The 27,342-nt window shown below is 52.9% G+C and overlaps 1 protein-coding gene across 1 annotated transcript in view; it reads right to left on the reverse strand.

Moving 5' to 3' along the window:
* Positions 1 to 27,342, reverse strand: part of ARHGEF17 (Rho guanine nucleotide exchange factor 17) — a gene marked incomplete at its 5' end in the record, with an annotated part of 237,680 nt that overhangs the window by 8,483 nt on the left and 201,855 nt on the right. The window contains 13 exons of the mRNA XM_084617490.1: positions 2,649 to 2,906; positions 4,332 to 4,506; positions 6,008 to 6,156; positions 7,851 to 7,918; positions 8,780 to 8,866; positions 10,678 to 10,924; positions 12,397 to 12,647; positions 13,581 to 13,774; positions 15,540 to 15,613; positions 16,586 to 16,799; positions 19,230 to 19,348; positions 21,986 to 22,071; positions 23,561 to 23,670. Of these exons, the coding sequence (XP_084473616.1) occupies positions 2,649 to 2,906; positions 4,332 to 4,506; positions 6,008 to 6,156; positions 7,851 to 7,918; positions 8,780 to 8,866; positions 10,678 to 10,924; positions 12,397 to 12,647; positions 13,581 to 13,774; positions 15,540 to 15,613; positions 16,586 to 16,799; positions 19,230 to 19,348; positions 21,986 to 22,071; positions 23,561 to 23,670 (2,032 nt within the window). The remainder of the gene's footprint in view (positions 1 to 2,648; positions 2,907 to 4,331; positions 4,507 to 6,007; positions 6,157 to 7,850; positions 7,919 to 8,779; positions 8,867 to 10,677; positions 10,925 to 12,396; positions 12,648 to 13,580; positions 13,775 to 15,539; positions 15,614 to 16,585; positions 16,800 to 19,229; positions 19,349 to 21,985; positions 22,072 to 23,560; positions 23,671 to 27,342) is intronic.

The following is a 27,342-nucleotide window of genomic DNA, read 5'->3' on the forward strand; positions in this document are numbered from 1 at the left end:
AGCTCACCTTTTCCAAGAGCAGCTTGAATTCTGCTCTGTGCTAACCTCACCTCCAGGGAGACTGAGGGAAGGGGCAGCTTATTCATAGATTCCCAGGCCAGAAGAGACCATTGTGACCATCTAGTCTGACCTCCTGCATAACACAGGCCGGAGAACTTCCCCCCGCAAATTCCTACAGCAGATCTGTTAGAAAAACATCCAGTCTTGATTTAAACATTGCCAGGGATGGAGCATCCACCACGACCCTTGATAAGCTGCTCCAGTCAGAATTTGTCTCCTTTCAACTTCCAGACACTGGATTGTGTTAGACCTTTTCTCTGCTAGGCTGGAGAACTCACTAGTAAATAGCTGTTCCCCATGTAGGTACTTATAGACTGTGATCAAGTCCCTCACTTTGTCAAGCTACATAGACTGAGCTCTATGGCAGCTGGGTGTGTACTCCAGGGGGCAAAAGGTGTTCCACCCCCCCTAATCATTTTTATTGCCCTTCTCTGTCCCTTTTCCAGTTCTAATATATCTTTTTTTGAGATGGGGTAACCAGAACTGCAGGCAGTTTTCAAGTTGTGAGGGTACCATGGATTTATATAGAGGCAATACGATATTTTCTGTCTTATTATCTATCTTTTTCTGAATGGTTCCCAACATTCTGCGCACTTTTTTTGACGGCCGCTGCACATTGAGTGGATGTTTTCAGCAAACTCTCCACAATGGCTCCAAGATCTCTTTCCTGAGTGGTAACAGCTAATGTAAACCCCCACATTTTGTATGTATAGTTGGGATTATGTTTTCCAATGTGCATTACTTTGCATTAGTAATTTTGTATCCTCAAACCTTTGGTGAGGCACCTTGTTAATGGCTTTCTGAAAGTCCAGGTACACTATACCCACTGAATCATGCTTCTCCACACATTTGTTGACCCCCTCAAAGGATTCTAATAGATTGGTGAGGCATGATTTTCCTTTACAAAAGCCATGTTGATGCTTCCCCAACAAATTGTGTTCACCTATGTGTCTGATAATTCTGTTCTTTACTTTAGTTTTAAGCAGTTTGCCTGGTATTAAAGTTAGGCTTACCAGCCTGTAATTGCCAGGATCGCGTCTGGAGCCTTTTTAAAAAATTAGTGTTATATTAGTTATCCTCCAGTCATCTGGTACAGAGGCTGATTTAAGTGACAGGTAACATAAGACACTTAGTAGTTTTGAAATTTCACATTTGAATTCCTTCAGAACTCTTAGGTGAATACCATCTGGTCCTGGTGATTTATTACCATTTAGTTTATGGCTTTGTTCCAAAACCACCTCTACTAACACCTCTGTCTGGGACAGTTCCTCAGATCTGTCACCTAAACAGAATGGCTCAGGTGTGGGAATCTCCCTCACATCCTCTGCAGTGAAGACTGATGCAAAGAATTCATACAGTTTCTCTGCAACAGCCTTGTCTTCCAGTGACCCATTGACTATTTGGCAGGCTTCCCGCTTCTGATGTACTTAATTTTTTTTTTTTTAAAAATTTTTCCTGTTAGTTTTTGTGTCTTTTGCTAGCTGCTCTTCAAATTCTTTTTTGGCCTGCATATTTATACGTTTACACTTGACTTGCTAGAGTTTATGCTCCTTTCTATTTTCTTCAGGAGGACTTGACTTCCAATTTTTAAAGGATGCCTTTTTGCCTATAATCGCCTCTTTTACTCTATTGTTTAGCCACGGTGACTTTTTTTTAATTCTTTTACGATGTTTTTTTCATTTGGGGTATATATTTAATTTGAGCCTCTGTTATGGTGTTTTTAAAAAGTTTCCATGCAGCTTGCAGGCATTTCACTCTTGTGACTGTTCCTTTGAATTTCTGTTTAACTAGCTCCTCATTTTTGTGTATTTCCTCTTTTAGAAGTTAAATGCTACAGTGGTGGGCTTCTTTGGTATTCTCCTCCCCCACTACCCCTCCAAACAGAGATGTTAAACCGAGGCTGGGTGTCTGCAGTAGCATTCCACGCCATAAGGGGCGCACTCAGCACCTGCACCCTGCTGCACCCAGACTAGTCTCCCAGGAGTAGTGGTGAAGCTGCATCTCTTGGAGGATTGAAAACCAGGCTGGACAAAGAACCGGGGAATGAGAGCGGAGCAGTAGCTCTGCTATAGTGAGGGTTGAGACTCACTTACTGTTTAACAGATAATGATTTTCCTAAATGCACTAAAACCCACATGTCAACTCAGATTGTCTTGAAAATCGCCGTGCCTTATGCATGTCCGGGGTAGGGTTAGTGGTCCAAATTTGGACTCACATGAGCAAGGTGTTCATGAGATACAGACCCACTAAAAATTGCATGGGACATTTTAGTGGTTCCTAGAACATTATTTGTGCCCACATCTGGTATTAGAGGGGAACAATCCTGCTTGGGCCCCACGGGGGATGGACTAAGTGGGATTTGATATCCTGGATATCTGCCCCCCTCCCCAACTTCTTACCCCTCCAGAAGGCCCATCCAAAGAGTAAGACACAACTGAAGGTGGGAAAATGGGCCCTGTGATTCCATGGGTGGGTGGGTGTGTGTGTGTGTGAGTGTGTGTGTGTGTGGGGAGCTGTTGCGTGGAAATTTCAGCCCCTGCTGATCTCTGGGTTCTGAGTGTGGGTACAAACCCTCCTGCTGGACCCACCTGGATCTCTCGGCAGCGGAAAGATGATATCAAAGTTGTCGGGCAGTTCGATGGAGGTGAGGAAGCGCACGTGGCCAGTGTGCCCCTGGGACAAACCCACCGGCGTCAGGGGCATCTTCAAGGAGGTGGTGTTGGCCGTTATGGACAGCGTCAGCACCACCCCAGCGCTGGTACCAATCCAGAGCAAGTCCTTGCAAACCAGGAGTGCTGTGATTCGCAAACAGGCAGCCTTGTGCTGGCGGATAATGGCATCCGAACCTGCAAGCGGGACAAAGAGAAGGACCAGGGATTAAAACACAGGTGAGCTGAAGTTCTAAAAGGTCCCTTGCACATGTGACCAAAGGAGGTTATTGGTCAAGCTCTCTGCAGCATCCACCTCCCTTGGGCAATGCACCTTTCTGCAGGGCACCAAGCAGGGATCATCTGGGCCAGGTGGACATATCCCACATGATCTCTGTCACATGATGGCATGGGATGGGCAGTGCCAGACCTTGGGACTTCCTAGCTTCTTGAGTCAGGTGTTTGGGGCAGGGGTGATGGATTCTTCCTAAAAGTGGTGGGGCCACGAGGCCCGATCCCCTCCATGGCCCTGCTCCTGCCCCTCTTCTTCCCCCTGAGGCCCTGCCCTCGGGCCAAGCTGGAAGCCAGAGCCGGGCCAGGGAGCCCAGGTCCTTCCATCTGCCTGGGATGCGGAGGCCTGAGAGCAGCCCTTGTCTCTGCCCCCCGCAGGTCCCACGCCCAATGTAGGTGGAGGGTCCGCGGCTCCCCACCACTGCCCATGTGGCTGTTACCCTGACCCAGCTCCAGCTTCCGGCCTGGCCTGGGGCCAGGCCTTGGGGGATGAAGAGCTGCAGCCGGGCCACGGTAAGAGCCGCCCAGGCAGCTGTGGGAGCTGCGGACCCTCTAACTGCCCTGGGCGGGGCGGGGGGCAGGCAGGGACATGGGGTGGGGGCTTCTCTCATGTCCCCCAACCCAGGCAGGTGGAGGGTCCGTGGCTCCCCACAGCTCCCTGGGAGGCTCTTACCCGGGCTCGGCTCCAGCTTCCAGCCTGGCCGGGAGACAGGGCCTTGGGGGGAAGAGGAGGGGCAGGGGGCCAGGCCTGTGGCGAAAAATGGGAGGGCCATGGTCCCTTGGCCCCCCTGTTCTGGCAGCCCTGGTTTGCGGGTGCAGTGATTACACATCGGCCTGTCCTCTCTGGGAAATCAACATGCGAGTTCTGCTATGGTCCAAAGGGAAGAGAAACAGGATGGTCCTGTGGCCTTTGCTCCCCATGGCTTGCCCCTCAGAACAGCCTGCTGTCTCTGCGTGAGACAGGCCTGGCCGGGACCGGGACAGCACGCGCTGTCATCTGGGGGAAGAGGCATGGCTGCTGGCTGATGCAGCTGGCCCAGTGACTGCCCTTGCTAAGCCTGACTCTAGCCAGGGGGAGCAAATGACAGCTCCCTGGGTGGCCTGAGGAGGGATGACTGATCAGATCCCAAACGCATCCTGCTGGCATCTGCAGACCCCAAAGTGAGCCTTATTCGGATGCCTCCCCTCGGTCTGCCTCATGGCTGCTACTGAACTCTCTGAGCCCCACAACCTGGTCTCTATGGCCCCGACACAGCAGCTGCGCAGAGGCAGGTCTCCCTGGGTTTCATAGCTCAGTGCCGCAGACAAACCGTTCGAAGGCAATGCCGGTACCTGCTAACATTTTGTGGACCAGGGGCGTGATATCGACTTCAGCCAGCTGCTCGTAGCTTGTGGCGTGGTACAGCCTCACCTGGGCACTGCTCTGGAGCGCGATCCAAATACCTGGGCTGCAACTCACCATGCAGGTCACGCTGCGGTTGCTGTCCTGCCCGATATGGAACGTGTGCTGCGGATGGAGAGGAGAAGTGCGTCCATCGTACTGCTGCCAATGGATGGGACCCTCTGCACTGGCAGCAGAGCCAACGGGCCACTCTGGTTCTGTGCCTTGCAGCCCTGTGCTTTAGGGATCTAGACCTGCCGGTGAGGAAGTGACTTTTCCTCCTCGTGGAAAGTTCCCCTGGCAGTTCTCCCTTATTATTATTTGCACTGCGGTAGCACCCAGGGGGCCCAACTGAGACAAAGGCCCAAGTGGGCGAGGTGCTGTACAGACATATAGCAAGGAGCTTTCACTCTGCAATCTAAACAGACAAGGCCCAAGGGGAAACCGAGGCACAGGGAGAGGGAGTGATTTGTAGCGGAGCTGGGATTAACACTCAGGTCTCCTGACGCCCAGGCCAGTCTTCCAGCCAGTCACCCATGCTGCCTTTCATGTCTATCAGTAAGACGCCTGAGCCAATCCATCAGCACAACACCCCCTGAGCCAAGCTAGGTATAAGAGGGCTGTTGTCCAGGATGCATGAAGAGGAATATACGAATACGCTGCATTTCTGTAGCCTTTTCCGTACAAGATGGCAGGCGCTTCACAGACCCCTCAGGGAGGGAGGTAAGCAGCTTTATCCCAGCGTTGTCCCAGCTGCGGGGTGAGAGGGTCAGGACAGCACTGTGAAAATCAGACTCCCGTTTTGAGTGCCATCATTTTGGGTGCTTGCCCGGAGGCACTCTGGGGATGGTTTTCAGAGGTGCCGAGCGCCCTCTTGTGGAAGCCAATAGCTGTTGGCCCCTCGGATATTTGGGCTCTAGATGTCTCACAGCGGGCACCCAAAAGCAGAGGAAATTCAAAAACCTGGTGTTTTGTGACGTGATCCAGAGACGGTGCCAAGAACAGAACCCAGCTCCCCAGCCACCTACTATAACCACAAGGCCACCCTTCCACGCCTGCTTCTCCCACCTCTAATCTCCTCTATACAGCACCCACCTCGGTGGCGGCTGGTTGGGGGGCTGCTGCCCTTGTGCATTCCCACAGCATCTCCCCCATGGTCACCTATACATGGAGCTCTGCTGCTCACAGGGTGACCCTCATCCCACACAAGCTCCCAGTGGGATTGGTCACTGCTAGGTGTACTCTCAGAGGGGCCCAAAGACAATGCGGCTTGGCCATGGACTGTCCCAGGGCAGAATACGGCCTTTTGGAAACTGATGTAGGAAATAACCGAGGGGAGACTCTCGTAGCTAAACACATCTCACTGCGAGGGGCTGGAGTATTTACCTCAGGAGAGAGATGGCTCTCCTGATCAGAGATCCTGGCTCTCCTGATCAGAGATCCCGGCTCTGGGCTGTGCATGCCCTGCACTAAAGGGCTGATCCAAAGCTCATGGAAATCAACAGGAGTCTTTCCATAGACTCCATTAGGCCTCAGACTGGGCCCCAGAGTTCATGACCAGCCTCCTGAGCCCCCCGCCCCCATGTTGGCTTGAGCCCTCCTGGGGGCTGGGAAAGCGAGCGGGTACCTCCTGCAGCAGTGTGGCCGTGTTGAGGATGACGACTCGGTTCTGACACCCGCACCACAGCTTGCCAGCCACCGAGACCATCTTAGTGACAGGGCTGCCCGGGGAGCCAAGGGACAGGGACTTGGAGTTCTGGGGGTCCCAGAAATGTCCTGTACAGAGAAAGGAGAAATCAACAGTTGCGTTCTCCTTAGCTGCCCCCCATGGGTCCTCACAGCACAGCAGCCATGTGGGCCAGTGGACACACATCCTGTAAAACGAGGCACAATGTGTGGGTGGTGCTTTGAATGCCCTCTAGCTGTCGACTGCCCAGCAGCGACACTTACATGGCTCCCATCACCACAGCATCGAAGCTCCTCACGGCACCCCTGGGAGGCAGGGCCATGTACAGGTGGGAAACTGAGGCACGGAGAGGTTAGGTGATTTGCCTAATGCCCCACAAAAGCCTGTGGCAGAGCAGGGACTTGAGTCCAGGTCTTCCAAGGTCCAGGTTAGTGCACTACCCGCTGGGCTAGAGCATGTGCAATGTTCTGGGCCATGCAAACCGCCACCAGCGGGCAGAGTCAGGGTTAAGGATGGTGATGACAGTAACAGTGCACACCTCTGTTGTGGCTTCCAGGGGAAGAGCTCAGATCCCTGATGCTGCTTCGGAGCCACCCTGGGAGGCAGGTCTGTGCTATTTAACCCATTGCATGGGGGAACGGAGGCAGAGAGAAGTTAAGTGACTTGCCCCAGGTCACACAGGAAACCTGTGGCAGAGCTAAGGAGAGGCCCGTCAGACTGAGACTATCCAGGCTAACAGACGCAGCCACTCTGCAGCCAAGTCAGCTGGCCAGGCACTTCTAGTGCCCACCTTGTTCAGAACTCCCACCTCCCCCTGGCTGCATCTCAGACTTCCAGCGACTCCTCACTACAGTGCAAGAGACTCGCCCCTTTGGCGCAAGGAGCTGGGACCAGGAGCCTATGGCCATAAACCTGCTCTGCAACCTCAAGGATGTTTCCTTCTCCTCCCACCATCCCCAGGCGTTCCTCTGAGATGTGGATTCTACAGGCCATGAATCCCGTCCCCAGTTACAGCAGCGTCATTCCGGAGCGACTCCCCCACGGGCAGCCCGGTCACTCCCGATTCGCGCCACATTGCTGGGAGCAGAATCTGACCCTTGGTGTCCGAACGGTGTTAGCTTTGTCCCCAGCTCTACAATGGGGGTCTTGATTATGTGAGGGCAGAGTTTGGCCAGGAATCTTCAATTCCATGTGCCCTGAGCGCTGTGAAAATATACCAGCGCTTCTGTCACTGCCAGGGCCACGCTACATGGAGAAGTGATCACACCATCTTCCTTACGCCAGTCCAACTGCACGAGCTTCAGTGGAGTTACTCCTGATTTACACCAGGGTAAGAAAGAGGAGAATCGGGCCCAGAGCAGTTAGTAAAAGGGTAGCCTGGCATTTTAAAAATAGAAGGCCGTTTTCAAAAGTGCCTGTAACTCTGGGTGCCCAGCGAGTGCCCATTACCTTTGGGTGCCCCAAATTAGCGGACGCTTCTGAAAACGTTGGCCCCAAATTGATGAGCTAATCTAAAGCCACAGAGGACATGATGGTAGCCATTGGAGAGGGGGATGGGGAATCAGGACTCCTGGGTTCTATGCACCGCTTTGCCACCGCCTCACTGTGTGCCCTCAGCTAAGTAACCTCTCTTGTTCCGCTACCCATCAGCACAGTAGTGCTCTTAACGCTAACCCATCTCTCCGGGGAGTTGGGAGGCTCAGCCAGCTGCTTGGGAAGCGCTGTGGGCCGGCGGCATGCAAGGCCCTACGTCAGCACGCAGCACTGTTGGCATCAGACTCACCTGCCTCTCTCTGGTAGATGATGAGTTCTCCGTTCGCCAGGGACACAAAGACCTGGTTATCCAGGTACCTGCCGAGAAGAGAAGCCTGCGCAGTTAGCCTGGGACGGACGTCACCATGACAGTGCAGCAGCAGCTTCCCTCCGAGGAGGCTGCTCCCAGTGAATCAAGTCTCTCCTGCAAAAGGCTGCTCCCTCGGTGCACTTTAGTCTCTCCTCCACTCCCCAAAGTGCCCCATATCTTAAGTATCCTCAACCCAACCGCTAGTTTCTCCTTCTAACATAGCATCCTGTACAGCCCACCCCCCACCATATACAGCTCCAGCGCCCACCCTCCCCACACATTGGCTTCAATTGAGATCCAGGCCCCGCTGTACCAGGGACTGCACAAGAAACAGTCCCTGCCCCAAAGGCGGTACAGTCTGAATACATAAGCCGACAAAGGAAGGCGTGCTAACCTTGCTGGACAGCTGGGGAAACCGAGGCACAGAGCGAGGCTGTGACTTGCCTGAGGTGCCACAGGCAGTCTGTGGCAGAACCAGGCACTGAACCCAGGTCCTCTCAAGTGCCTTTACCCTGAGGCCATCTATGCTCTGTATTAGTTACTATTGAGATCATGGTGACACCTAGACATATCAATTAGACACCGTGGCTGGCCCATGCCAGCTGATTCAGGCGAAGGGGCTGTTGAGTTGCGGGGCAGAGGTTCAGGCTCGGCCTGGAGCCTGGGCCCTAGGGCCCTGCAAAGTGGCAGGGTCCCAGAGCTTGGCCTGCAGCCCAAGTGTGAAAGGCTACGCTGCAGTTAAACAGCTCCTTAGCCCAAGTCAGCTGGCCCGGGCCGGCCGCAGGTGTCTAACTGCTGTGTAGATGTACCCCCCGAGGCCTAGGCAGGGCCCTGGCAGGAGCTGATGCCTCGTGCCGTGTACCACTCACAAGATGCACATGACGGCGGCCGAGTGCTGCATCTTCATGCTGTTCTTCCGGTTGCGGATGTTGTCTGAGGACTGGTACACATGGATGCTAGGAAACAAAGGGAGTCAGCTGAGAGCCCTCTGCTGTGGCTGATGGAACGGGCTCCCTGACCCGGCACAGGGAAACGGGAGGCAGCTCTGGTCACATCAAATCCCAACGCTTTGTTGGAAACGCACTCTGTAGGTCTGCTCAGCCTCAGTTTCCCCTTCCTTCTCCACTGGCACCAGCACCAGGGTAGCAAAGCTCACCCGCGGGGAAGCTGGGCAAGGCCTCATTCACAAGCCTCCCTAGCACTGGCTCCCAGCTCTCTGGAGCACGCAGCACTGGGTGACACTGGAATGCACTGGCTGGTGTGTGTGTGAGTTCCACCCTTTATAAGGCTTGCTTAAGGGGTTAGAACATAAGAACGGCCAGACTGGGTCGGACCAATGGCCCATCTAGCCCAGTATCCTGTCTTCCGACAGTGGCCAATGCCAGGTGCTAGAGAGGGAATGAACAGAACAGGGCAATTATCGAGTGATCCATCCCCTGTTGTCCAGTCCCACCATCACACAGCCAAAGGCTATGGACGCCCAGAGCACGGGGTTCCGCCCCTGACCATCTTGGCTAATAGCCATGGATGGACCGATCCTCCATGAACTTATCTAGTTCTTTTTTGAATCCAGTTATAGTTTTGGCCTTCATAACATCCCCTTGCAATGAGTTCCACAGGTTGACTGTGTGGTGCGCATGCGTTGTACTTAGGTCGCCCTCGAGTGGCCTCCACATCAAGGACCCACACGGCATTTCTCTTCACTCACATGGCAGGGGCTGGAGCTTTTGGTGCTGAGGGGGCTGAGCCCCCATTCACCTGGTGTGAGTGGGCAGTGCAGTGTCTATGTACGTACGAGGGGCGTGTGCAGGCAGAAGTGTTTGTGTTTATGGGCCAGGACAATGAGCAAGGCAGCCTCGAGCTGGCTGGGGAAGACCTTCAGAAAACCAGCTCTTGTGCCATCTCAGCTCCTCAGGGCCTGCAAATGGCCCAGCAAAAGTGTCAGCTCAAACGCCTGGGCCACTGACACCAACACAAAAGTGTGAGCCGCCTCCCAGCCCTGGGGTGCAGGGCCGTGCCTCAGTGCGAGGGTTTTCAGACATTTCCATTCTCTTCTTCAGGCTTGTGTGGGCCTCGATTGTGTGCACAAAAGGTGCGTGTGTGTGTTGGGAGGGGAGGGAAGGGGAGGGGAGGAGGCTGTGCATGGAGGGATGGACACACAGTCACAGAGTTTAAGGCCAGAAGGAGCCACCCTACCAGATCCTGTGTGTGGGTATGGTGGGCATGTGGGCACGATGCCGTGCCTGTGTTTGTGTGTGGGGGCACTTACATGTGCATGCCCATGTGTGCCGTATGTGGTGGTAGGTGGACATTTAACCAGGTGGATTTAAGAGGCCTGGCCCACCTGTTCAGCGCAGAATATGGCTCACCAGGATTTGATGAGATCCTCCCAGTGCCAACGGGTACAATGCCAAATAAACCAATGCAGCTGCATCTGCTGACACCAGGCTGGTGTTTGGCTTGGCGTCTCCACAAGCACTGAGTGGACATTCTTTTCTCCACCTCCCTCTGTTCTCAGGGTTTACCCCAGAGAGTACCTGAATCCCCTCCTTTGTCACATCTTCCCCCCTGTTCCCAGCGTGCTAAGAGTCCCCCTGCCAATAATGCCCGTATCGGCAGCTTCACTCCAGCACAGCCATCCATTACAGAGGCTACCAAAGGAAGTCGGCTCAGCAATGTTTGCATGCAGGCCGGCAGGATCAGGTGACATCCGCCAAGCCACCACCCACCCCTTTTCCAATACTCTGCCTGCTCCTAGCTGACCCACCAGCCATCCTCTGTGCCCAGCCACATTGAGCTCTGATACGCCTCAGGATCTATGCTCAGCAGGTCCTCCAAGCTGCCCCTCGTGAAGGACCCTCGGCTTGACCTCCTCATCGCCCGCCCATCCATGGGGCTCTCGCTATTCCTGTTCTGGCTGAAGGTGCTGGAGATGGGAAGGAAGCCTGGGTCCTGCTCCTCCTCTGAGCTGGTGGTTTCAGCTGCCACATCTTTGGAGCTGGGGATCTCTTCATCTGGACAAGGAAAGGTGACAGGAACACACAAACCAGGAGGTTTTAGGATCAGATTCTGATCAGTGTGATTCTGGATTAACTCGCTCATTCCCACTGAACCCAATCTAGTCGACTCTGGTTTAACCTAATCTATTTCAAAGAATTTCTCTTGCACCCATCACCACGGTGTCTAGGCACCAGACGGAGGTACTATGGACCTACACTAGTGCAGCTGAGGGCAGAGTTTGACCTGGGATGTTTCATACTGTAGCTGAATAGCACAGTGGTTAGTGCCCTCTGATGGGAGCCCAGGACAAGTTACATAACAAAAGGCACCGGGACTTTCAGCATTTTCTAGTATCTCACATTTCCATGGCACTTTTCATCCTGTAGGAGCAATCCCCAAACCTTCTGCAGAGGGTGACAGATTCTGTTCTCAAAGGCACCGACCCAAATTCAGAGTAAATCCATTTACTTAGTGGAGTTGCACTGGATTTATACTGGAAATCAGAATCCAAATCCTGGTCCTACTGCAGTCAGGACACCAAGATTAGCGCTATATTAAATATACATGTAAAATATTTCCAATATCTGGATGAGAGACAAGGTGGGTGAGGTTAATACCTTTTATTGGACCAAATTATGTGGGTGGGAGGGACAAGCTTTCGAGCTCCAGAGAGCTCTTCCTCAGGACTGGAGAAGACACTCTGGTTCTGTATAGCTCGAAAGCGCCTTCCAGCATCAAAAGCTGGTTCAATCAAATACATGACCTCACCTACCCGGTCTCTCTCATATTCCGGGACCAACATGGCTACAAAAGCACTGCAGACATGGACATTTATTACATATTAAAAAACAACATACAAAGAACATTGTTCAGGTTGCAAAGTCAAGCACTTAGAAGTTAGGAAAATGCCATATACACAGTTTCCAGTGCAGCCTCATTCTGCCCCCTGTGCGTCAATCTTGTGCACTGAATGAGGCAGGGATCCTATGGGAAAAAGTAGTACTTGATTACCTAATTAAAGACTGTATCATAATGCATACACACAAAGTGGCTGAACAATTCTAGCATCTCTAAACTAGCGAGTGCTTGATTTTGCAACCTTAATAACGACCTCTTAACGTCATTTTCTTGTATGTCATTTCCTAGAGTTTGTTTTTAAAAGAAAAAAAGTGAAAACAAATTCGATTATTAGTGACTGCGACAAGATTTCCCTGAGAAACGCAAGCCAGCAAAGGGAATGGCGATTTGATGGTTTATAGCTCAGCCAAAGTTGAATGGATTTTCGTGGGACAAAGAAAAGGCACCCCTCTAGTCTGAGGGCTTTCTCTTGCCGAATATCAAAGGCCTGATGCAATTAATGACGGTGCGAGAGCTTCTCTAAGAAAAGGTCACAAGAATCCTTTTCATGGAAAGTGTTAGGGTCACTACCAGCTCCCCCATAATAGCAGGGCTCAGTCATTTAGTGGCCTAAGAATTGATGACTCACTTCCAAAGCTAGAGGAGATGGTGGAGTGGCTGGCCTGGCTCTGGAGTGTGCCTGATGGGCTTGGAGAGGACTCATCGTCTGTATCGTCGCTGTCAAAAGGCATCAGCTCCCTGTTGGCGCTGTCCATGGGCTCAGAGAGCTCTATCGAGGAGCCGGAGATGGAGATGTGTAGGCACTGCTGGGGCCCGGAGTCATCCACCGCCGAAGGAGCCGGTTCGGAGGTTGGACTCACCAGGGACTCGGGATGCTCCCTGTTATTAGAGTGACAAGCTGATGTAATCCTAATCCTAGCTCTGCTACTGACTTGTCCTGTGCATTAGGAAAGCCACTGTGCCTCAGTTTGCCCATCTTTAAAATGGGGATAAGAAGAGGGGTTGCTGTAAGGATTAAATCCCAAACACTTCTATTATATGCCGCATATTGCAGAAAATCTACACTGGAGCTTTAATAACAACTGATGTCTGCTATCTCCCTCTTCCCCTCTGCCTAGAAAGCCAGATGCCCTATTGCCTTGGGCCAGAGACAGCCAGGACTCACAAAATGTTTCAAATCATCACAAAAGATCAGAAGTGGCATGTCCGTAAAGCATGGTGCTGTAGGTTGAAGGGCAAGTACTTCCAGCACGTGGAACCCATCTTATGTACCTCTACACTAGCGGCCGACCCAGGCTGGCTGACTTGGGCTCACAGGGCTGCAGGGCTGTAAAGTTGCAGTGGAGATGTCCGGGCTTGGTCCGGAGCCCAGGCTCTGGGACCCCTGAACTATCTGAATGCCTCCCCGTCTCTGATGTGTTTATCTTGTGAGGTAGAGCAGTGTGAGTATCCCCATTGGACAGCTGGGGAACCAGGGTGTGTAGAGACTAAGGCCTGGGTTTTAACAGGCATCCAACTCCTATTAAAACAAGAAGCCTGGGGCAGAGAAGAGACTGGAATGCTGCTCTCCTGAGTCCCAGGCTAGCACCTGACCACTGGGCCAGCCTGCCTCTCCTCACAGCTATCCTAGGAACCTCCTCTTTGTTTCTGATGCCTCATGCACTCACAGGCCTCAGTGGTGTCCCCTGTGTCCCCTTCCTCTCCCGGGCAGATACCCAGCACTAAGCCTGCTCCTATGGTGCCGGGGTCCTGAGTCCATCCCCGCATCAGTCCCTGTTTCCTTCCAGCCCCGGATGCGCTGGCATCTTGTACCTGAAGCTTCTCTTGAGGCCCGGCACAGCAGCGATGCAGAGGATCCTGGCCGAGCACACCGCTATGCAGGCCTCCACTGTGGGCTCCTTCTTGATGCTGAGAAGGCAGACCTGCCCCACGTAGCCGTCGCTGTTACACACCCACACCTCGTAGGCGTTCTCGGGGCTGCTGTGACTGGGAGAAGCACAAGAGAACTGGAAGGGGGCAAAAGACAAGGAAGTTTCAGGTCATTTTTAAATTGTACTGAAAGGCCTTCATGATGAACGTCTCAAAGCAGCCGGGCCGGGGGCAAAGGAGGGAAGGAGGGCACAGGATAGAGGACGCGCTCTCTCTCTTGGTTTGAATAAAACCAGTTTCCTTTTCAATAGTACGGTTCATCCCAAATGATACACACTTGTCACCGCTGGCATGCAGCCACCTGTGGGGTGGAACATAGCAGCTGCTTAACACCTCACTAAAACACCACCCTATGGTTTAGGACAGGAGGTGAAGAAGAATACCGTTGCCAATCCAAACTGCAGGGGAAATTAGAGATGTACAATGCAATGGAATTTGGCCAGGACACCAGGGCTAATACCCCCATGCCTCTGGAAAAATGTCCCAGGACCTCTAATGAGGAGAAGACCCCACTTCCCTGGTGCATGCATGCAGGGGGGAATGTAGTCGGGTCCTGCTCTCACTTCCGTGTGATATTGGGGGGGCAGAAACATAGATCTGCCCCCCAATATTTCCACTGTGAGGGCACTAGCCTGTTTTGCCACCCCAGGAGCCACTCTCCGTCCCACAGAACGGGGGCGTTAGTATTGTTCCAGTGATGTGCAGTGATGTCTCCGGATCCCTGGCTAGAACTTCGTCACAACCAAAGAGAAGACAGCACCAAAGCCTCCCTCCCACGTCTGAGGCTGAGCCCTGCACGTATTCGGTGGGGAGCTTCCTCAGCCCTGCGGGAGAGCACCTGCCGTGCAGCTGCGATCCCGTGACACACCTTGCTGCACTGATTTTGTGGAGAGCCCAGTAACCTGAGCATACAACAGTCCCGAGCCCTGCAGACAGGTATCCACAGCGCAAAGCAAACGCAGTCACAGCTGGCATCACCTGGTTGCTCTGCAAAGCAGGGCCAGGGGCTTTAAAACAGCTGGCAGGGTGGCGAGGGCATGCGTGGCTTGCCCTCGGCTGTCCTGCATCTGCCCTGTGCAGACAGAGGGCTGTCAGATCAGCACGAGGATCCCACGAAGAAAGAACAGCCCCTGCTTCTCTGCACCTGCAGCCAGTGACGCACCCCACCCAGCAGGCCAGGGGTGACCTGTGTTAAGGAAGGGGCGTGGGTTTCTGGCTGGGTAAAAGACTTAAGGGCCTGTTCTTGTCAGCCTGCAGGAACTGCATGAAACTGGGGCTTGATGTGACCTTTGGGTTCCCATAGGAACACGCCTCTGCAGATCAAGGCCAGTGGGCGGCAGCTTTTGTCTCTGGAAACAACACAGAGCGCTCGGGCCTGCACTGGTCCCCACAACAAGCAGCATCTTGCTCTCGGGCACCAGGTGATGGTGGTGGGGGTGGGGGGAGCGGAAATAGGGATCAGGTATAGTAGAGACTAACAGCCAAACCCAGACCAGGACACAGAGAGGTTTGGGATCTGAATCCAATTTTACAGGTAGCCCTTATGGGCCCAACCTAAAGCTCACTGAAGTCAGTTGGAGTCTTTCCATTCACTCCAAGGGCCTATGCCCATAATGGGCCACACCAATCCCACCGCTCTAAAGAGCCTCAAACTCTGGCGTTTGAAATCCCAATCTGGACTCAGATCCCGGACACCCCAAAATTCAGATGTGGGTTGTGGTTCAGGCTCTTCTCTACAACGCAGTGGGTTAATGCTACACCAGAGGTGTGGGAGGGAGCTCGGGGACAAGGGGAAGGGAACTGAGCAAACTCTGTAGGTCTCGTTATCAAAGGCCAACGTACTTGCATCCCACTGCGTGTCTTCATAATCGGGATCGCCTTCAGGAATTCCGGGTCCAGGCAATTTTTGTGAGAAGCTGGACACAGGAAAAGAAAGACAAGAAAAGCTAGGTCAGCGAGCCTGTGGCTATAGCAGTCAATAGCAGTAATTTCAGACCGCAGCAAATGCCCCAGGCCAGAAGGCTTTGCACAGCATAGAGACAGGGACCACAACACCCACCGCTGAAATGCAGCCACCTCTGGGGTGGAACGCCGCAGTTGCTTAACAGCGCACAACACCACCGGGCAATGGGTTAGTGCAGGAAGTCGAAAATACCGTGTTCAGCTGAAACGGCAGATGAGCTGGGTAGCATGTCTTTTACCAAACTGGAATTTGGCTAAATCCTGCATCTTGGCAGGGGGTTAGACTAGATGACCCTTGTGATCTTGTCTAACTCCATGGGTTTATGATTCTAAGGCACAAAGGATAACACCCCCTCTCTGAGCAAAACATGTCTTGGGATCTTTCAATGACCAGTCAATTTCATTTAGCACAGGGGTTCTCAAACTGGAGGTCGGGACCTCTCAAGGGGTCGCAAGGTTATTACATGGGGGGGTCGCAAGCTGTCAGCCTCCGTCTCAAACCCCACTTTGCCTCCAGCATTTATAATGGTGTTAGATATATAAAAAAGTGTTTTTAATTTATTTAGGGGGTCGCACTCAGAGGCTTGCTATGTGAAAAGGGTCACCAGAACAAAAGTTTGAGAACGACTGATTTAGCACCTCCCCAACACCACACTGGGGCTTTGATAGACACAGAAGGAAGAGTGCCACCTGATAGATTATCAGTGGAATTTTCTGCAGCAGCTAGGGTTTTCCTTGGCAGTCTCCCAGCCCAGAAGTGACCCAGCCAGCCCCTGCTTAGCAAGCTCCCTAGCCAAGGAAGGACTGATTCTCAGGGATAATACCCTAACTGGAGCCCTGAGAACAACTCCCACTGATATCAATGGGAATCTTCCTACGGCATTTAGTGGGGATCACATCAGGACCCCATTTGCGGAGCTAGTTACCCAGTTTCTTCTTGGTGTCCTCGAAGGCCTGCTCAAAGCTGTGCCGTGCGTCGGGGTTGGGGAACTCGAAGATGAAGGACTCGGTGCCGTCGGCTTTGGTGGTGGTGAGCTCCACTTTGTTGGGCGGGAAGGACATGGTGAAGGAGAGGGACTGCTTCTCTGCCAGCTCCCGGTGTATGGCGGCCATCAGGTCTTTGATGACGTCATCCAGGCTCTGGGGACGCACACAGGAACGGGAAGAGCATTTTTAATCTGGAGGGGAAGCGGGCTTCAGGGAGGAAGGATGGTCTTGTGGTTGAGGTGGTGAATGGGGACCTAGAAGATGAGGGTTTAACTCCCAGCTCTGCCACAGATTTCCTGAGGGATCTTGAGCGCGTCACTCAGCCTTTCTGTGCCTCAAGTCCCCATGTGTAAAAAAGGGTGACAGTGCTCCTTTCCTGTCCCTATAGGGTGTCGCTGTTTTGGGCAGGGACTGCCTCTCACTGCTCATCCACAGCTGATGGGGGAGGTTGGGGACTGACTGTGAAGGGCCTTGGAAGGGAAGACAAGGTGCTTACGTTCGATGTGACAGAGAAAGGGGAGCCTGCAAAGGGGCTCAAAGAGGGGGCAAAGCGACAGGTGAAGGAAATGCAGCAGCGGCTATGAGGGGACAGGATCACATTCCTCCAGGCCAGAGAGAAGGATGCTGCGGTAATCGAGGTGCCAGATGATGATGCCAAATTCAGCATCAGAACCTGGGGACTGCCATGCTGCCCCTAGCAACACCAGCCTCCCCTGGGAATCAGGGTCTGATTGGGTCTAATGAGGGTGAATACAAGTGGGGGCTAACGTGCCACAGTGGCTGGCGTTCAAGGAGCAGTCACCTGTCATCAGAGTGGGGATGAAGAAGCTGCCTCTTAACAGCTGGAGTGTGGAGCAAAGTGTACAAACATAAGCAGCTCTAAGTGGGCAGAGGATGGCAGATTTGAGCGTGATTTGGCTGGGCGGGGGGAGCCGGAGTTCAGGTTCCAGGGTCTCACCCAATGCCCGGAGCAGGTTCTGATCTGATGGGGCCACAATCTCATGAGCTTGTCTCACCAGACTGTGGCCCCAAATGGCAGAAATCTCAGCCCCCCGGCTTGTTCTTGTGGGATAGGCGCAGTCACCAGCGGTAGAGATAATACAGCCCTGATCTGGACTGGGGTCTCTATACACCGCTACTGTGACAGGACATAGGACCGGAAGGGATCTCGAATTGAGTCCCCTGTTATGGCAGACAACCCCTATTGTAATTCTGATCATCATACTCATCCTTAATGCTGATCTAGGAAAAACAAACGGGGCTTGTGGCCTTTTTTTTTTTGCTTCTCTATGATGGACAAAGAAAGAGGCTCAAAAGATTTTTGCTTGTTTCTTACATTGGAGACAGCACACACCTCAAGTCTTGTCTTTCCCGTTTTTGCTGCAAGTCTCCTTGGAGAACCAAGAGAACGGGAGCAGGAATTTTCTAAACCACTAGCAGAGGGATGGGGCAGGGTGTGCGTTGTTGGATCTTTAATAACGAGGGCTTTTCTCCCCACTGTTTGTCAGGTGTTCAGGTTAGACAGAGGGTAAAAAACAAACAAGCCACAAAAAGGGCCAGATCCCTCGCTGGTGTAAATCAGCGTTGCTCCACCAAAATCAATGGAACTGCGCCGATTTCTTCCCTGCCTGAGCTGCTGAGGTCTCACGTCAGACCCTGCTCATTCTCCAGTCAGACAAAGGGAGAATAGAGTAGACAAGACCTTAGTTACTAATTTCATAAACCAAACAAGGGAAAAATATCTATCAGAGAGGTTACAAACCCCAGTCCCCCGCGGGCCACTGGATTGTGTTAATCAGAGCCTCACGATTAAAGCCATCTAGGCAGCTCTGTACAGGCTGGAGTCTGGTTTCTTTCATGGGAGGGTCAGTCTGTTAATACTGCTCCATGAGTTGCTTGTGAGCTGTGTATGTGCCCAGGCACTATGAGCTACAGCCTTTTACCCTCGCTTATATTGACTTACCATGCTCTACGAGTATTCCCAATACAGTCACTTGGCACACTCAGACAGTATGGGTAGAGATCAGACTGGATGATCACAATAGGTACCTGCTGGCTTTTAAATCTATCCCGCAGCACTCCCCCATCCCCCTGGCATATCAGAATCCTATCTGGCCCCTTTCCTGCATAGCCCATTAACCCTGCCCCTCCTTGGCCTGGGATAGCCCCTGGGCTGCAGGTGCTGGCAGGGTAGACGGGGTGAGGGACTCTGCTTAGATCCCCTTTAACCACTAGTGCTGCCTGCCGAGCGCAGCCGAGGAAGGAGGCTGCAGTGCTTGGCAAAGCAGCTGCTGGGAAGGTTTATACAAACATACAGCAGGCTGGGAGCTCAGCACTGCATGGCTTGGAGATGGAGAGAGCCCTTGTAGGGGGATCAGGTCGGGCCCTCCGCTGAGAACCTCTCTGAAAAACTCTGGGTGCGATCTGGCCCAAGGAGCAGTATTTCTAGGGTGCCAAAGGATGGGTCATCTCGGGCCCAGCTGGCCCTGCAGTGGTCGGACAGGGCTGATTCCATGAGCCTGGGAGATGGTTTAAACCGGAGCCCCCAGCCCCTGGCTGTCCCCATGAGGAGCCTGCCCTCACCTGGTGGGGGAAGCTGAGGGTCTCGGAGAGCTTGCTGACTTGGCCCAGTGTGCTCAGGTCCTCGTCCAGGCGGCAGATCGTTTTCTGGATGCTCTCGCGGTTGGTGGACTGGGAAGCCCCTGTGTGTCAAACAGAGCGACAGGGCACATCAAGCAGCAGCTGTGCTGAGACGGTGGGTGGGGGAGGATGGATCCCAATACTTCCCCCGCTCAACGTTTCATTTAATTCCTTCTCCCCCTGGATTCTCTACTGCCACATACAAACCGAGCCTCAACCGGGTCTCACTCCAGCTCCCCTCCTGTTCTCCAGCTGCTGATATTGTTAGCGTCACATAAGACCCCATCCCCCACTGACTGCTAGGCTACCAAGAACTTCTGTACAGCTGATCTCGGACCCAGCCTTGTCTGGCCTCAGGGTGCAACCCCCTTTCTCTGGCTCCCCTGTCCCCCTGCTGCATCTCTGCCCGGCCACCAACATAAATCAAATGGGCCAGCTGACCCCGACCCCATGCTAGGGATCTTCTGGGGCTGCCCTGCTCTGCAGGGCTGGGACTGGGACATACTCTTCCAGCCCCTTGGAGGTGCCTGCTGTGCTAAGTGGGTGAAATTCACCCCAGTGCAAAGGCCCACTTAGGTCTGCACTGAGACCATTGGATTATCCAGGAGCTGGAGGAGGGCACGCCTGCATCATGAATATCAGCTGGAAATGCAGGCCCCAGGGGCTTGTTCAGCCTGTCAGCTGATGGGGCACAAACCCTGTGCTGGACTGCACGTGGATGAATTTAACCCAGAGAGGCTAGGCCATTACTGCTCACAGATCCCTTCTGCCAGGGCACTTCAGGGTTGTGAAGCCCTCTGGGAGGGCTGCTGTGATGGGCATCAGGCAGCTCGACTCCTCCCCCACTTTCTCCCACACTCATTGTCTGCAGAACATTGCTGCACACAGCAGCCAGCTGGCTATGCTCAGTGTGAGGGCTGGGTTCCCATGCACGGAGTGATTCCCACGCGGCAGAGCCCCTGCTAGAGTCATCAGGGCCCATGGCTTGGTGAGTCATTCCCGAGTGAGGTAGCCTCCCCACAGCTGCCCTGGGCCCGCTTGCAGCACTGGTCCCCGGATGCTGGAGCTTGGGGGCTTCCTGAGAAAAACTGACGCAGGAGCCGATGCCCCCTCTGGCGCCAAGGGATTAATGTGTTTACACCATCAGGAGCCCTGGCCAAGGGAGGGCCAGCCACTCCCCCAATCCTTCCACCCACCCACTCTGAGGAGGAGCCAGTCACTAGGGCTGCAGCAGCTACTAAGCAATTACACAAGGGTAAGGCCTGGGGAGCAACTCCACTCCCACCCTGTGGCCCGGGCTGGGGCGGACTGGCCCCTAATAGCTAGCTGAGTTACTCAGGCCGGGTGCTGGTGAGAGGACTGGGGCCTTGAGGCACAAAAACCTGTGATTGTTTTCATGAGGGTTGAAAGGGGCTATAGGACCAGATTCTGGCCCCTCCCTGCCACTCCACCCCCCGTCTCCCCAGGGCCATGGCAAGGATGGGAGTGGCTGGAGTGCTGTGTGCTCTGGCTATTTCGGGTTGCAGGGGAGCCTGTGGATAGCTGAGCATTAGAGCAGACTCCAGGGTCTGCATCAGCTCCAGGAATTGCTCAGAATCTGGGTGGCGCCCAGGTGTCCCCTTCGGCCCCCTGCTGCCTGGCCCGGGCCTTCTGGGAGACCCTGGCCCACTGTCTGTTATACAGTTTGCCCTTTGTTCCTGTTCTCCCTAGAAGAGGCCCAGTTTGGAACACAGTGGTCACCCTGCACTAGCCGGTGCTGGGCAGGAGGACAGGAGCCCTGACACATGCATGAATCACAGAAATAACAGATGGAAAAGACTTGCTGGGCCACCTGCTGTGTCCTCTGCTGACATTTCCGATATGTAGAGGGGCTATAATAGACATTCCCAATGCTATATCTTCTACTGCTTTCTGCAGTCCAATATGAAATGCACTGAACGGTTCAGTTATTTTGTATGCATCTATCGCTAAGGAAAAGATACAGTAGCATGCCCTGGGTTGCTAAGCTGCAAACCACAGCTACTGGGAACTTCACAGAAACTGAACTCAGATCCTCCTGCCTCGAAAGCACAGGCATTTGCCACTTGAGCTAAAGAAGAATCTCCACTAGCTGCTGGCAGTGGAGGGCTTACGACACACAGTCAAGAAGTTCTGAGTCTAAACAGCAGAGGGCAGTGATGCACATCGGTAGCCAGTATTTAACTCAATAACTGAGTGAGTCGTCTGCAAATCCCTATGAGAATACTGAAGTGTGCGACAAATAGAGCCCAGCACTCCAGTAAAAGTTGCATCTCTGGAGCTATATGGGGCTTGGTAGTTATAGCATCTGGGGGGGACACGAGGGCTTGTTTCTCAGCTATTTAAATGTTCATGTTATTGAAGTTTATTGTAAAACAGCTGAGCACAGCATCTGTCCCTGTAACAATTTTGTTAAACACAGCACAATACAGCACTTTACATTGGGGAGCTACTCGATGTGTCTTCGCTCAGCATGGACAGAACAGATGGGGGACCCTTTGCTGCTGAGCCAGTGTAACAGGCAGGGGCTCGGAGAAAAGGCTCCCAAAGGTGGCATATTGTAAGCACTTCGGGGCACAGGCTGTCTTTTCGTTCGTTTGTGCAACGCGAAGCATACCAGGGCTCTGATCTTGACTGGGGCTTCCGGGCACTGCTGTGATACAAATGATGTCGGTACAGACCTTTCACAATGTCGACATCCTCCAGGGGCAGTTTCCAGAGCAGTTTGTACTTGCTGGCTATGTCTATAACACTGGCAGCCGTGTAACTGGAAAAGAAAAGACATGAATGAATTCCCAGAGCGCAGTCCTGAATGCGACCACTAGGTGGTGAGGGTGGCAAGCTGAAGAGAGCCACAATTAACAATTAACACAGGAACTGATCACGGGCCTAAAAATAGGGCCAGCAGCTGGGCTGTCTTGGCAGGATGAACCCAGAGTGCGTCACACCCATCTCTTTTCTCATGCTCGGCACTTCGGGGAGTTTGGGTCCCATCCCTGCCTGCTCACGGGAGCACAGCACACAGGCCGGGCATGTTGCTGTGGATATGCAGGTGTTTGGAGTCTGGCTCCCGGGGTTTATTACCAGGATGGGGAACAAGGCTGGCTTTGGCTTTAGCATTTCAGGGGGTCCCAGCCGAGTTAAGCCTCAGGCCCCAGCCCATACCTCCCACAAGGCCCATCGACCTGCTCTGCCTCAGCGTGGCGGGCAGAACGCCCAGGGAGCCAAAACGCCACCCTTTCTATTTTGGGATGTGCGCAGATCCCAAAATAGATCCCAAAATGCCCAGCTGTGGGGAGTGCTGGGACTGAAAGGGGGAGAGAGAATGGAAGCCACAGGGAAACAGCAAGGAGGAAGGGAAATTGACATCCCTGGTTGGGCAGATAGGGACCAATTCTGCGTGGCATTGAGTGTTCTCAACGCACTGTGAAGTCCGTGGGTCTGATCCCACCCTACAGACGTATGGGGTGCGGGGCTCTTGCAACAGCCCCTGGCACCCACAGACAGGGATTCTCTCTGGGCTCTGCTGGGGGACTCCAGAGGAATCCCCCACCCCCAGGGCAGGCTAACCAGAATGCTAGGTCCCACCCCCTCTCCAGCCACCCTGGCCCACTTTCTGCCCTGTGCCAGCCAGCTCCAGCCCCCGCAGCACAGCGGTGACTGTGAAGGGCTGGGCCATTGTACCCCTGCCCTGGGCAAACTTGCCATCACTGAAGGCCTGGGTGTTGTGATGGAGCTCAGTCCCTCGCAGGATTGGGCTTGTCCTGTGTGTTTAGAGACAGTCTGTGCTGAGGAAGGGCACGTGTGCAGTTGACCTGCCCTGCTCCAAATAAATCGGTGGGTGCGGGCCGGAGGGGGCAAGAGGCTCAGATGACTTTGGACAGTACATGGGGACCAATTCTTCCCTGCTGCCCCACTGGAGCCAATGGCCTGGCCTGGGTACCCACAGAACACGGTCCATAGGGCAGTTCTCCATTGGGGTCCTTCAGTTTGGACAGTGTTTGGATTCTTATAAAGAGACAATCCAAGCTGGATCAGAACCAGCCCAGGGGTTCGGGCTTAGCAGAGGAAACACCACACACCACAGGTGCTGGTCCCAAACTGCCTGCCACTCAGGGCAGGGCCCTGGGGTGGTTGGGTTGGGGTGAAAGCAGCTGTCTCTGGGTGTGCACATGTGGCCCCCATCCCCACGGTGGCAGGCAGAGGCACTGGGCGAGCCCTGACCCTCTCTCCAGGCCGATTGCTGGTTTACTCACAGGCTCACGGAGCTGCGGCGCAGAGAGCCCGACTTGCGCTTCAGGGTGGTGCAAACCAGCAGGTCCGTGAAGAGGAAGAGCGAACGGTCCTTCTTCCCACCCACTGCCTTCTGCATGGCAACAAGGGGGGGGGAATTAACCCTTTCACTCCCCAAACCCAGGTGATGGCAATACAAAGAAAAAAAAGCAGCACATTTAAAGGCAAAACAGGTTCTGGCTGATGCAGCATCAAAGTGAAGGATCTGGGGATGAGAGGATGATTCTGACCCCCCACCCTTGCCCGATGGACACTGGACTGCAGGGTACAGGCTAGAGATATTTTTAAATGGCTTGTCCATGAGCGAGCCAAGCTCAGATTTGTTTGTCCGACAAGACAATATGGTTGCCCCAATATTGCTTTTTGAGGCCAAGATGACATTTAAAATTCAGTAATTATGGGACAATTCTCAAGCTCACCTTCTGCTCAGCCCTTATTTCAGGCTCAGCCCCCAGTGACGCCAGCGGGAGCTTAGCTGGAGTAAGAACCTCTGGATCTGGTGAGCCCTTATTAATAAAGGGCCACCTTTTGTAGGCACCGGATTGACGTTGCCAGGCTTGTGTCTGGTGTATAGTACCTGTCCTGAGGGCCAGGACAAGCTGCTGGGCTGATCTGAGTCTAAAAGTCCCAGGTGCACTGACTGCTCAGCACATCCTGCCTGAAGCTAAAACCGAATGAGCCGCCTGCCTCAGCTTCCTCACACCTGCCGCTCACTAGCAGCTGCAACTCACCTGCCACATTCAGAATTAGCCAGGACAGAGCCCGAACAGTCAGCCCGAGCCTGACTGCAGCAGAGCAGCTGGCCAGGCTGGCAAACTGTCCATTTGCAAAGGAACTGAGGCGGGAAGAGGCCAACTTTCATCTGCACTTCAGGTCAGGCACGCTGCTCCGTTAATCCAGAAGTCCTGACTCTCAGCAATAGCCGCTGCACCTTGGTGCCTTACTAGCCTTGCGTGGAAGCTGGCAATACAGGCTCAGAGAATTGAATCAAGGCTGGAAAGACGCCATCACAATACAGTAGGGTGTGATCAGCACATCAGCAAGGCTGCACAGCATGGTCGGCGGGGTTTGCTGAGAGGAGGAGAGTGGAGGGGGCGGCCTAATCTAGCACGAAGGGCACGTGGAAGCAAGGACCGCGGTCGGAAGATGGGCAGAGCCTGTCTGAATGAGCAGCCTTGCTCGTCGTGGCCTGAAGCATGTTCGTGGTGCCTTGGAGCCGAGCTGGGCGACAAGACATCACTCGCTCTCTGTCCTTGCTCTGCAGGCCCATGACAGATGAGATCCACAGGGGAGCACATGCTGTTACTGAGTAAGCGTGTGGCTACAGCTCCTGATCCTTAGGCTGCACTGGGCAGGTCCTGCTGAGCTATGGAGAAGAACAGTCTTCAACACCAAGTGCCCTAACCACTGCGATAACCTACTGTAAGGTGCATCTAATGTCTGAGGCCATTACTCCCATTTGCAAGCGCTTGGGCAGAGGCCGGGTCTCCCCTGTGTTTGTACAGCACCTAGCCCAACGGGGCCCTGATCCGGATAGGGGCTCTGAGCGATACTGTAACACAAAGAAATAACCACAGTAGGACCACAGAGTCATCCTAGAGATCGGTGATGGGAAGGACCGATTACTGTAAGTCACCTAGCTCATCCCACCTCCAATGCATGTTCGCCCTAAGGCCTCTTGTTCAGAGCTAATCAAGTGATCACAGACACCACTGTTTGCTGTCATTTGTGGGTCATCGTGAGTCTTTGGATGGCTGCCGGGCATTGCCGAAAACGCTGGCAAATCCTGACAGTTCCTCCGATCACAGCACAAACTAGTATTGTTGGAAGATTTCACTGAGATTTGTGACTTCTTGTTCTACTGCTTAGAAAATGTCAGTTGTTCTGTTGGGGCAGTGAAGAAATAATATCATGTGACTTAAGTAACTAATGAGACTCTACCAATGGCAGCAACGTACGAAATTAACGGTTCATGAACCAAAATTGGTTTGCAAAATCTATTTGGCATCTGTGACTGACAAGAAGTGGAATTAACCTGGGAGCAGCTCGTGAAGGGTAAAACGGGGCCGAAGCAACGGCTAATATTGTTTGCACTGAGTTATTTGAACTCTATTCTTGACCATTCTCTCTCTGCTTTTGACCAGTTTCTCACCCCACTTACCCATGGCAATAAACCTTTTTCATTGTTCTGAATAACCTGTGTCTTTCTTGCTTGCCCTGCCTGTGGTTCCTCCCAGATTTCTGGGGCTGAGCTCCCAGGATGTGCCCCGAGAACTGTGTCCGTACAAACTCACATGCTCTCTCTCCTTGGCAAATCCAAATGACCTTGGGTCATAGCTGGTGGAGCAGGGCTAACGCATCTGGTGAAAAGGGGCCTATGTATTTTGATCAGCACTGGCAGGCTGGTGCTGCGTTGTTATGGAAACAGCCCACAGAATACTTGACTGGGAAATGCAAAAGCAAGCTTGCCTTTCTCTTGTTTGAAAACCCCTGGGTTTCATTGCATAAGGGCGAGAAGGAGGCAGTGAACATGCTTCTTTTGAAAGCGGCCGCGTGCGCTAGATGAATGAAGGTTTCAGGTTTCTCTCTGTGGTTTTGTAGCACTTTAAATAGACCACACTCCTCCACAGCAACTGGAGTCAGCGAATGACAGAAACCAGGGGGACAAAATTTCTCTCTAGCTCTCCCAGCCCATCCCCACCTGCTCAGGGCTTTATGGTATAATTTATAGATTCAAAGAGTGTAATGCCAGAAGGGATCGTCAGATCATCTATGTCCAACCTCCTATATGTCACAGGGCATTACATGTCACCCAGTTTCCCCTATACTGAGCCTAATGATTTGTGTTTGGCTAATGCATCTCTTCCGGAAGGGCAGCCATTCCTTCAAGTGCCTTGTCTAACTGAACTCCCAGTATCTCAAGTGGTGCAACTTTAATCACTTCCCTTGGGACACCAGTCCACAGTCACAGTGCCCTGGATTACCTTGGAGGGGTTTAAGGTATGACAGAGTGCCCCATGGGGAACTAATCCATAACAAATCCCTTGTACCAAAGTTGATAACCTGAGAAGACAAGGGATTAAAACCTGACATGTTACAGGTGCTTGGGAGACACGTGGTATTAAGGTTCCATTTATAAGTGGTCTATAAAGGGTTAATAAATGATCAATCAATGTTCTAAGCATGTGACAGACATGAGTGGCATACGTTATGAATGGCTAGAAGGGGCTATAGATGGCCATAAACCATGGTTACAAGAACCACATGACCTACTGATATATGGATTTGAAAGCCAGAAGGGATCATCTAGTCTGACCTCCTGCATAACGCCAGCCAGAGAAAGTCACACAGTAATTTCTACATCATGCCCACAACTTCTGTTTGAGCTACAGTACCTCTTTAAAAAAGATATCCAGTCTGGATTTAAAGACTTTCCACCCTTCCAATGGTTAATCATCCACACTGCTAAAAATCTGCACCAGGTTGGACCCAATAACAATGTAAAACAACTGATTAACCATTTATTAATGTCTATTAACCCTCTATAAACAGAACCCCCATATAAAGTCTGATTTGTTTGCATGAATGATGTGGTTTTACTTGCTGAGAAGGACACTGTTAGCAAAATCAGTGCACAATCAAACCCCCTTAAAATCAATGGGAATCTCTTCTCTGACTTATATGGAATCTGGCCCAGGCCCCCAGTGTTCTGCCTTCTAGAAGTTTAGAATGCTTGAATCTTCTT

Source organism: Lepidochelys olivacea (assembly GCF_965140295.1).
Source record: "Lepidochelys olivacea isolate rLepOli2 genome assembly, chromosome: 1".
NCBI lineage: Eukaryota > Metazoa > Chordata > Testudines > Cheloniidae > Lepidochelys > Lepidochelys olivacea.